The 11,899-nt window shown below is 41.7% G+C and overlaps 1 protein-coding gene across 4 annotated transcripts in view; it reads left to right on the forward strand.

Moving 5' to 3' along the window:
* The window catches only part of LOC121285576 (G2 and S phase-expressed protein 1-like), a 28,070-nt gene extending 17,373 nt beyond the window's left edge, over positions 1-10,697 (forward strand). For 3 of the 4 annotated variants that reach the window (XM_041202140.1, XM_041202138.1, XM_041202139.1), the window contains exons 8-11: positions 4,845-5,096; positions 5,699-5,870; positions 7,069-7,182; positions 10,315-10,697. In XM_041202140.1, the coding sequence (XP_041058074.1) occupies positions 4,845-5,096; positions 5,699-5,870; positions 7,069-7,182; positions 10,315-10,401 (625 nt within the window). In that variant the 3' untranslated portion in view covers positions 10,402-10,697. The remainder of the gene's footprint in view (positions 1-4,844; positions 5,097-5,698; positions 5,871-7,068; positions 7,183-10,314) is intronic. The other variant, XM_041202141.1, reaches the window with a different exon arrangement.
* The last annotated feature ends 1,202 nt before the right edge of the window (positions 10,698-11,899 follow it).

Here is an 11,899-nt window from a genome sequence, read left to right on the forward strand (position 1 = left end):
GAAGCAAAATTAATAAATTTTTCCAAGTCCCGACGAGAGCACGAAGCAGCACCGAAGTAATTATCGATGTACCGGAGAAAGAGTTGCGGAAGGGGGCCGGAGTAGGACTGGAACGAGGAATGTTCCACATACCCCATAAAAAGACAGGCATAGCTGGGGCCCATGCGGGTACCCATAGCCATACCTTTTATTTGGAGGAAGTGAGAGGAGTTGAAGGAGAAATTGTTCAGTGTGAGAACAAGTTCAGCCAGACGGAGGAGAGTAGTGGTGGATGGGGATTGTTCGGGCCTCTGTTCGAGGAAGAAGCTAAGGTCCCTCAGACCATCCTGGTGGGGGATGGAGGTGTAGAGCAATTGGACGTCCATGGTGAAGAGGAAGCGGTTGGGGCCAGGGAACTGGAAATTGTTGATGTGATGTAAGGTGTCAGAGGAATCACGGATGTAGGTGGGAAGGGACTGGACAAGAGGACAGAGAAGGGAGTCAAGATAACGAGAAATGAGTTCTGTGGGGCAGGAGCAAGCTGATAAATTGGTCTACCGGGACAGTTCTGTTTGTGGATTTTGGGTAGGAGGTAGAAGCGGGCCGTCCGAGGTTGGGTGACTATCAGGTTGGAAGCTGTAGGAGGAAGATCCCCAGAGGAAATGAGGTCAGTGACAGTCCTGGAAACAATGGCTTGATATTCAGTGGTGGGGTCATGGTCCAGGGAGAGGTAGGAGGAAGTGTCTGTGAGGAAGTCTCTACCTCGCGGAGGCTGAGCGTCAACTCGCAGACACTTCCTCCTATCTCTCCCTGGACCATGACCCCACCACTGAACATCAAGCCATTGTTTCCAGGACTGTCACTGACCTCATCTCCTCTGGAGATCTTCCTCCCACAGCTTCCAACCTGATAGTCGCCCAACCTTGGACGGCCCGCTTCTACCTCCTACCCAAAACCCACAAACAGAACTGCCCCGGTAGACCAATCGTGTCAGCTTGCTCCTGCCCCACAAAACTAATTTCTCGTTATCTTGACTCCCTTCTCTCTCCCCTTGTCCAGTCCCTTCCCACCTACATCCGTGATTCCTCTGACACCTTACGTCACATCAACAATTTTCAGTTCCCTGGCCCCAACCGCTTCCTCTTCACCATGGACGTCCAATCCCTCTACACCTCCATCCCCCACCAGGATGGTCTGAGGGCCCTTAGCTGCTTCCTCGAACAGAGGCCCGAACAATCCCCATCCACCACTACTCTCCGTCTGGCTGAACTTGTTCTCACACTGAACAATTTCTCCTTCAACTCCTCTCACTTCCTCCAAATAAAAGGTGTGGCTATGGGTACCCACATGGGCCCCAGCTATGCCTGTCTCTTTATGGGGTATGTGGAACATTCCTTGTTGCAGTCCTACTCTGGCCCCCTTCCACAACTCTTTCTCCAGTACATCGATGATTACTTCGGTGCTGCTTCATGCTCTCGTCGGGACTTGGAAAAATTTATTAATTTTGCTTCCAATCTCCACCCCTCCATCATTTTCACGTGGTCCATCTCTGACACTTCCCTTCCTTTCCTTGACCTCTCTGTCTCAATCTCTGGTGATAGACTGTCCACCAATATCCATTACAAGCCTACCGACTCCCACAGCTACCTTAACTACAGCTCCTCACACCCCGCTTCCTGTAAGGACTCCATCCCATTCTCTCAGTTCCTTCGCCTCCGTTGCATCTGTTCCGATGATGCTACCTTCAAAAACAGTTCCTCTGACATGTCCTCCTTCTTCCTTAACCGAGGTTTTCCACCCACGGTCGTTGACAGGGCCCTCAACCGTGTCCGGCCCATCTCCGCGCATCCGCCCTCAGGCCTTCTCCTCCCTCCCAGAAAGATGATAGGGTCCCCCTTGTCCTCACTTATCACCCCACCAGCCTCCGCATTCAAAGGATCATCCTCCGACATTTCTGCCAACTCCAGCATGATGCCACTACCAAACATATCTTCCCTACACCCCCCCCCGTCGGCATTCCGTAGGGATCGTTCCCTCCGAGACACCCTGGTCCACTCCTCCATCACCCCCTACTCCTCAACCCCCACCTATGGCACCACCCCATGCCCACGCAAAAGATGTAACACCTGCCCCTTCACTTCCTCTCTCCTCACCGTCCAAGGGCCCAAACACTCCTTTCAAGTGAAGCAACATTTCACTTACATTTCCCCCAACTTAGTCTACTGAATTCGTTGCTCCCAATGTGGTCTCCTCTACATTGGAGAGACCAAACGTAAACTGGGCGACCGCTTTGCAGAACACCTGCGGTCTGTCCGCAAGAATGACCCAAACCTCCCTGTCGCTTGCCATTTTAACTCCACCCTGTTCTCTTGCCCACATGTCTGTCCTTGGCTTGCTGCATTGTTCCAGTGAAGCCCAACGCAAGCTGGAGGAACAACACCTCATCTTCCGATTAGGCACTTTACAGTCTTCCGGACTGAATATTGAATTCAACAACTTTAGGTCTTGACCTCCCTCCTCCATCCCCACCCCCTTTCTGTTTCTTCCCCCTTCCTTTTTGTTTTTTTGCCAATAAATTATATAGATTTTTCTTTTTCCCACCTATTTCCATTATTTTTAAATTTTTTATGCTCCCCCCACTCCCACTAGAGCTATACCTTGAGTGCCCTACCATCCATTCTTAATTAGCACATTCGTTTAGATATATATCACCAACTTCAACACCTATGTGTTCTTTTGTTCTGTTGTCTGTGACATCTTTTTGATGATCTGCTTCTATCACTGCTTGCTTGTCCCTACAACCACACCACCCCCCCCAACTACTCTCCCCCCACCCAACACCACCCCCCCCCCCACACACACACACACACACACACACACACACACACACACCTTAAACCAGCTTATATTTCACTCCTTTCCTATTTCTACTTAGTTCTGTCGAAGTGTCATGAGGACTCGAAACGTCAACTCTTTTCTTCTCCGCCGATGCTGCCAGACCTGCTGAGTTTTTCCAGGTAATTTTGTTTTTGTTCCTTATTTATATTGTCTGTCTGCATTCTTTTTACAAAAATGAATTGCTCCAAACTTCTCTCCATTAAATTGCATCTGGCACTTGTCTGTCCATCCCACCAACCTGTGTCTCCTTTTTGAAGTTTGACATGATCCTCCTCAGTTCAGTACATGTACACTGACAATGTTCAGCTCTACCTCTGCCCAAGCTCTCTTGATGTTGCACTTTCTTGTCTTGGTTGAGGCAAAATTTGGTCCATTTAAACATTAAAAGATCAAAAGTATTGTCCTCCATTCCTGCCACAAACTCCATTGCCATGCCTCCCATTCTTCCCATTGGATACTGTTTGCACTCTAGAGATCAAATGGAACATCAAGCTGATCTATAGATGTCTTCTATGTCATAAAAACTGCCTACTTCCATCTCCAGAGCAATGCCCCAATTTTGTACTTGCCTCAACTCAACTGGAACTGTGTTCCATCCCTTAGTTTTTCATCTCTATACTCAACAATTTCAACACTCTCCCAGCCGGTCTGCATTCCTTCATCTTCTGTAAACATCAACAAATGTAAAATTCTGCCTCTGTTCTTATGCTAAGTGTTCATTCATCATTCCTGTCTGTCTTTGCTGTCCCATTTTTAAAAATTGTGGTCTTGTTTTTAACATCCCTTCATGGCCTTAGCACCACCCTTATCTTTCTAAAAGTGCCCCTTCCCAGTAAGCTGAGTAGATTCTGGCCTCTTCTGTATCCCCTTGTATGAACATATGAATTAAGAGCAGGAGTAGGCCATTCGGCCTCTTCGAGCCTGCTCCATTATTTAATAAGATCATGGCTGATCTGATTGTGGCCTCAACTCCACATTCTTACCTACTCCCAATACCCTTTGACTCACTTGTTAGTCAAGAATCCATCTAACTCTGCCTTAAAAGTATTCGTTGACCCTGCGTCCACCACTCCTTGGGGAAGAGAGCTCCATAGAGACTCAGCTCTCAGAAAAGAATTTTCCTCATCTCTGACTTAAATGGGCAACATCTTATTTTTAAACGCTGTCCCCTAGCTCTAGTCTCTCCCACAAGAGCAAACACCCTTTCAGCATCCACCTGTCAAGTCCCCCTCAGGATCTTATGTTTCCATAAGATCACCTGTAATTCTTCTAAACTCCAGTGGATACAGGCTCAGCCTGTCCAATCTTTCTTCATAAGATAACTAGCCGCACTACCCCCCCCGACTCCCCCCAATCCCAGGTATCAATCAAGTGAACCTTCTCTGAACTGCCTCTAAAACATTTATATGCTTTCTTAAATGAGATCAAAGCTGTACACAGTACTCCAGATGTGGTCTCACCAATACCCTATACAACTATAGCAAAACTTCCCTACTTCTATATTCTATTTCCCTTGCAATAAATGACAACATTCCATTTGCTAATCACATGCTGTATCTGCATACCAACCTTTTGTGATTCATGTACCAGGACACCCAGATCCCTCCATACCTCAAACTTCTGCAATCTCTTTAAATAATATTGTCCCACCATTGGCTGCGCATTCAGCACTAGGCTTAGCTGCCTAAACTTCTCCATCTCCCCCTCATCCTTTTTACAACTTTCCTTAAAGCCAACCTTTAAAACCATCTTTCGGTCAGCTCTATCAATATTTTATTTCCTTTGGAGAAGAAATGTGGGAAGCACTGTGTGGCTGGTTCTTACTAGGTTCTAATGTCATAGAAGTGAGGTTGTAGAAATGTTTTCTTGTTTTCAATTTGGTTTTCTTCCAAATATTGGATTATTCTCTTAAGATATGTGCTTTTAGTTTATAGATTGCTAATATTATGTTAAAATCTTTTCATCAGTGTTATAGAGGCTTGTACTCCAAACAAACCACCTATTCGAGGAATGCTGCAAACACCTAACGTTCCAAATAGACTGACTTCAGTAACACCTGGCACGAGACGTTTATCTGCTTTACCCACACCATTAAATCGCCGCAGGTCGGTTATTCCAACATTCACTCCACAAACACAACCAAGACTTGGGTCGTTGTCTCGCCAAGCTATAGCTAATCAAAACCGTAGTATGTCAGCCTGTGGAACTATTCTAGCAAGGTGAGCAAGAAACATTTTGTTTGAGAGTTTAAATAAAAATTCTGTAGCATACTTTAGCCATTATTTTTTGCTATCCAGAAGATAGTTGTCTTTTAAAAAAAAAAAATGTTTGTGTATCTTGGTAAATTCAAGCACATCTTGTTCAATAGGGAGTGCATCAGACTCTTGCACGATCTGCTGTTCAGAGATTTTTTTTTCAAAATGGGTATTGGTGAAAGATTGAGTTTCACTTTCTTACTATCTCCTGTCCTGTTACCAGGCTAATAGTGCAATTATACTGGCATTACTATTTCACCTGAGACTAATAGCCAGTTCTGCTCTTTTGCATTGAATTTTGAATATAAATGTAAAATGCTTTCTGAAATGTCAACCATGTATAACTGGAGACAGTAACTTAATTTTTGTTTAGTTCATTGAGCAAACTCTCTGAATTCAGAAGTCTGACAGATTAAGTCATCCACTGGCTTTGGATGTTTGCAGCTAAGCAGCTATTGAGTAAGAACATGCCTGACAGCTGTCATGAAGATATGGGGGAGGTGAAATTTCAATGCTTACTTTTTAGACATTTTATAGCCCATTACTATTTAACTATTATGTTTCAGTAGTGAACAGAAAATGTCGAGAAAGCCACCAGCTCTTTGCTCATCTGATTCCTCTGAAGAAGAGATATCTCCACCTCTGGTTCCTTGTTTCCTGGATTTTTCTCCAGATAAACCACAGACTGTATGCCAAGTGAAAACTGTAGAGCATACATCTGAGACTCAAATCATGGAGGTATGAATGTACTACAGATCAAGCAAGCAAAGTTAATATTACAATATTAAAGCTACTGTGAAAAGGCTACTAGTTATAGAATCTGAATGTATTTGTTTTAACATCTTTTTGTATGTATCCATTCTTCTTTCCTCCTCCATCAAATATAATTTTATAGAATTCTATATCTTTAACAGTAAATTCTTACCTCTTCTTCTGACTCTCTTGCCTTTTGAGAAGCGGGAGCAATATCAGTACTGGACTGGTTTTAATACTTCATTTAGTTTAGGGAAACAAAGAGATAAACAATTTCCTATGTTTTTTCAAATTTTATTGACTTCCACACGGGCAATATTAACTGAGTTGGGTGACACATTCTAAAATTTTGTAGGAGCCTTATAATACCTAAAAGGACGTGTTCATTTATTTTGTGGGATGTGGCTGCCTTCTTATATCACATTAGTTGTTTTACGAATCCTGTATTTTGTTGTGCCCAACTAGTCCTTACTGCTCTATCTGCTGCATACATTTGCGTGGCATGCTGGCCACTTCAGAGGGCAGTCAACCACATTCATGTGGGAGTCACAGATAACCCAGACTGGAGGATTCCTTTCCTAAAGGATATCAATGAACCACTTGGTGTTTTATGGCAATCCAACAACTTAATGGTCTTTTTTAAAATTTATGCCACCATTTTTTATGTTCACTTCTTTGGATTATTACTCCAGGCCTCTGATTGCTAGACTAGTAACATAATCACCGCATTATGGTTCATGTGTTCACTCTTTTGAATTTACTTTGATGCTTGAAGATGATGTAACTGAATAAATAGGCTATTTATAGCCTATAATAGCCTGTCTTTGAGAACAGAATGGTGTTCAGCATAGATAACTGTTTACAATTGTTCTTTGAATTTCACCAAGCTAAAAGGTTTCTATTTATTTTCAGATTTCTCTCCTGACCCCCATTTAGGTGGCACTACATCTATTCTAATGAAAGGTTTTAGAGTTGGCCTAATTTTAAATGTCTGAGTGTCTTTTCCATTTTTGATCAACTATCAAAAATATTGGTAGCTGATTCTGTTTGCTGTATGTGTTTAGTTATTTTTAAATTTAATGAAACAATTTTTGTAACCGCCTTTCTGAACAATTAATTTTCCATTGATTTGGATAGACCAATATCATTCATACTTTTTTCATCCATGTTTTTTCCCCGTTAGAATCTCTTAGTTGAAGTTAATACAAAAAATAAACAAATTGAAGACCACCCACTTATTGATCTCTCAAATACTCCTGACCTAAAGAGGGTTGCACCAATGAAGGCTCCTGAACCGGTAAGTTATTTTGTTTGGTTAGCTAGCTCACTTTAGCAAGTATGAAACTGTTGTAAATTTTAACATTTAATATTCTAGGGGTATATGAACTATGGTCTATGACCATCAAAGTCCAGGCAACACAATTCTATTTGTGCTTTTTTAAACTTACTGGTTTAATTAATTTGGGTTTCATGGACTATAGGTTTAGAGAGAATTATCTTCATGGTAAATTCTAAATCAACACAAAGATCTGTTATCACTAACTTGTGAAATAAGCAAATTAATAAGAGTGTTGACTTGTGCTTTGTGAGCAACATTAGGCCCGAATACAAACCAAGCATATCCTCCATAAGGAGGAGAAAAAGGGCATCCAAAGCTAGAACAGATGATAAAGGAAACATAGGTTATAATATCCACTTTTTAACAAATTCAGGCACAGCATAGAATGGTTACAGCATAGAAGGAGGCTGTTTTGTCCTGTCTGTGCCAGCTCTCCAAAAGCAATTCAGCTAGTCAAACTTCCCTGTCTTTTGTTCATACCCCTGAAAATCTCTTTTTTTAAGATAATTATCCAATTCCCTTTTGAAAGCCACAATTGAATCTGCCTCCTCCACCCTGTGCATTCTAGATCCTAACCATTCACTGCATTAAAAAAATTCTTCATATTGCTGTTGCTTCTTTTGCCATTTATCTTAAATTGGTGTCCTCTGGCTGTCAACCCTTCAGCCAAAAGGAACAGTTTCCCCCTATCTCCCCTGTCCAGGTTCCTTATAATTTTGAACACCTCTATCAAGTCTTCTCTCAACCTTCTCTTCCTTAAGGTGAGCAGCCCCAGCTTTGCCAATCTATCCATGTAACTGAAATCTCCCATCCCTGGAAGCATTGCGTTAATTTTCTGTGCCCGCTATAGCCTTCCCATCCTTCTGTAGTGTGGTTACCAGGATTGGGTACAATATTCCAGTTGAGGTTGAGCCAGTGTTTTTATAAAGTTTCACCATAACTTGCCTGCTTTTATGTTGTCTGCCCCAAAGTCTGAATCTTTGTCTTATTAACCACTTTCTCAACCTGCCCTGCCACCTTCAATGATTTGTGCACATATGCCCACAGGTATATGCTCCTGCACCCTTTTAGAATTGTATCTTTTTAATTTATATTGCCTCTCCTCATTCTTCCCATTAAATGTATCACTTCATACTTCTGTGTATTAAATTTCATCTGCTACATGTCTGCCCTTTCCATCAGCCTTTCTATGTATTCCTGAATTCTGTTACTCTCCTCGTTATAGATCACCAACTCCTCCAAATTTTGCATTAGCTGCATATTTTGAAATTGTGCCCTGCACACCAAGTCATTAATGTAGATCAAGAAAAGCAGTGGTCCTAACACCAACCCCGGGGAGCTCCACTTATGTACAATCCTGGAGTTCGAGAAAACAACTGTTCACCACTACTCTCTACTTTCTTTCACTCGGCCAACTTCAGTAGAAAACCAGGCTGAATGCAGAGGGAGATTGGATATAAGATAGGGAACAAGAATGAGAAGTTAGCAGATAACAAAAAGAATGTATTTTTTTATATAGGCAAAAATTAAAAGATAATTAAAGTAGTGGTGGGATGAAGATTGAAACCTTTGGTGGCAGAGGGCATGTCTGGAGCACTGAGCTTTTGCATCTGTCTTCACATAAGATGAACTTAATGTTACAGTAGAAGAGGAGGAAATCAATATTAGATGGGATAACAAATAGAAAGGAGGTGCTATTTAGCATCACTCAAAAGTTCACAAGTCATCTAGTCCAGATGGGATGCCTCATATGTTGCCGAGGGAAGCAAAAATGGAGATACCAGAAACACTTTTCACAATTGTTCAATCCTTTTCATATATGGGAATGGTACCAGAGAACTGGAGGATTGAAACTATAACATCCCAATTCAAAAAAAGTGAGAGAGAAACCTGGTAACTACAAGATAGTCAATCTGTCTTTGGTAGAAAAGCTGCTAGAGTCCGCCATCAAGGACAAAATTAATTGACACTTGGAGAAGCATGGGTTAATTAATCACTGATTTGCCAAGTAAATCCTGTCTGTTTAACCTAAGTAACAAAAGAGTTGATAAAGGTAGTACGGTGAATGTATTTTTGAACTGTTTTAAAAGGCATTTGATCAAGTGCCACGTATCAGACTTATTCAAAACATAAGCATGTAGGATTGAAGGGATGATGGTAACTTGGGTATGTAATTGGCTAACGGATAAGAAACAGAGAATAATGGTGAACAAATTGTTTTCTGATCAGAGCCATTAGCACTGGGTTCCCCAGAGATTGGTATTGTGACCATTACTTTTATAACTGTCCAAGTCTTGGGTATGGTGAATACAATTTTAAAGTTTACTAATAATACAAAACTTGGATACAAAATTTGGCAACATTTGTAAATAGCAAAGAGGATAGCAAAAACATTTCGGGGTGGCACACTCATGAATTGGGCAGACACATGAGGTATTATTTTGAAGGGAGGGATGCAAGAGCAGAGGGACCTGTGTGTGTTTACTCGCAACCTTTGAAGTAGACAGGGCAAGTTAATAAGTTGGTTAAAGAAGTATACGGGATACTTGACTTTGTTATGGGGAGCACTGAATACAAAAACAAGGTAGTCTTGCTAAACCTTCACAAATCACTGGTCAGGCCTCAGCACAATTCTGGGCATCACATTTTAGGAAGGGTGCTAAGGCCTTGATGAGAAAGAGGGGATTGGCCAGTGTAGTGGAGAAATTGAAGAAGCTGTGATTGTTCTCTTTGGAGTGGAAATGACTAAGGGATGACCTGCATGTAGGTCAATAACTAGATGCCATTGGTTTAAAATAATTGGCAAAATTCAAAGAAGGGAAATGAGAATTTATTTTTTCGCCTTGGAGGGCTAAGATCTAGAACACACTACCTGAAAGAGAGGTGGAATCAGGTTCCATAGGAACTTTTAAATGGACATGTACTTGAAGACTATTTGCAGGGCTATGGGGAGAGGGACTAACTTGGATAACTCTTTCAAAGATCTGCCACAGGCACGACAGGCTGAACAGCTTCCTTCTGTGCTATAAGATTGTATGCTGACAGATTTTCTTCAGTCTTTTCTAAAAGTAAAACAAAATTCTATTTCAGCTTATAGATTTCAGCTCTCCACTGATTACGTTGAGCCCCGAAAACAAGGAAAATGTGAATATGGACTCTCCTTTGCTGAAATTTTAGAAAAGGTCCTGTTATGGTCTACAGCTACTATACATATTACTGTTGTAATATTACTTTAATCTTGTTCTTTAAACTGTTTTGTTCTCTCTGTGTATTTCCTTGTTTCTAAGTCAGTGGATGTTCTGAAATAATGGGTCAGTGTCATTCTTTTGGATTACTATGTCTCTTTGGACCACAGTTAATCTCATATTGTATCACTTGCCATATTATTCCTGGTAGTGAAATTTGTCTATTGTGATTATATATTTTTAAAAATTGAAAAGCTAATCAACTGAATAAAGGGGAAAAAATTAAAATGTGAATGTGTACTTTTTCCAGAGTTAGTTACCTGATGCCCATTTCTATTTGCAGTGTATGGATTTTCTTGTTGAAATGCTTACAATCAAAGCTGTACTAATCAAACCAGATAGTTAGAACACACTTTTAGAAAATAGGTCCCTTAGTGCACTGCATTGGAAGTATTTATGGCAAACTGAGCTGCTCATTTTCCGTAAACTCAACTGATTAGATAAAGTTGCATATGTCAAATGTTTAATGCAGCACTATACACTTGGTGTGCTGAGATCCTGTAGTATCTCAGGTATGGTAGGACATTCTATACATAAGTTGAAACTATAAAAGACACAAGTTATACTGCACACACTTATGTATATAAAAGGAAAAATAAACTTGACAGTACAAATACTAAAGTAAGGTTCTTGTATTTTTCAAATTACAAATATTGGAAGACAAACCTTCTAAAATGTTCCAATTCAACTGTATTCTAAACTCAAATCATGACATTTATTGAGGGAATCAATTTTTTGAGGGACTGTTTATGTAAGTTGGCACCTGTAGGAATGACCTCTGGTTGACTGGAGATTGTAACGTTTAAGGTACAGCATATACCCAGCCTGGTTACATTGGATCCTGCCTCAGAATAGGGGCAGAGCCTATTGGGAGGTATTAATAGATCATACAGATGAGTTCAAGGGGCAGAGTGAACAGCAGCCTGTAGGGAACAGATGAAAAGGGGGGCTGGCTCCATGCAGCTGACGTGCTGCTGTTACCTCCATGCTGTTGAGGGGGCTGGGACTCAAGCTCTGGGAACTCAGAGGCCCAGTGTTAGCGAGAGCTCTGTGAAGCTGGCAGTTGGGGCAAAGGAAAGCATGTGAGCAGTGGGGTTCCACTCAATAGCAAGAGAGCTGGAATCGTGCTGGTAACTAGATGCTGGGCGCAGCCTTATGAATCCATTGGGACATAGGGCAGAATTTTCTGCCTGGTGGGTGGGCAGCCCGCCCAGCGTGATGTCCGGCGGGAAGTGCTATGTGCTTCCTGTGTGGGCGGGGGAGGATTTCCCCAAAAGCGAGAATGCGCTCTTTCACGCACGCGCACAAAAGAGTGCACATCTCACTGAGGCAAAGTGCTGTCTCAGGGAGATTGCTGAAATTTTTAAAAATATGAAAAATAGAAGAAAAATTCCTTAACATGTCCCCCAAGAGATGGGACATGTTCATAA

This window comes from Carcharodon carcharias, chromosome 13 (genome assembly GCF_017639515.1).
Source record: "Carcharodon carcharias isolate sCarCar2 chromosome 13, sCarCar2.pri, whole genome shotgun sequence".
Taxonomy (NCBI): Eukaryota; Metazoa; Chordata; class Chondrichthyes; order Lamniformes; family Lamnidae; genus Carcharodon; species Carcharodon carcharias.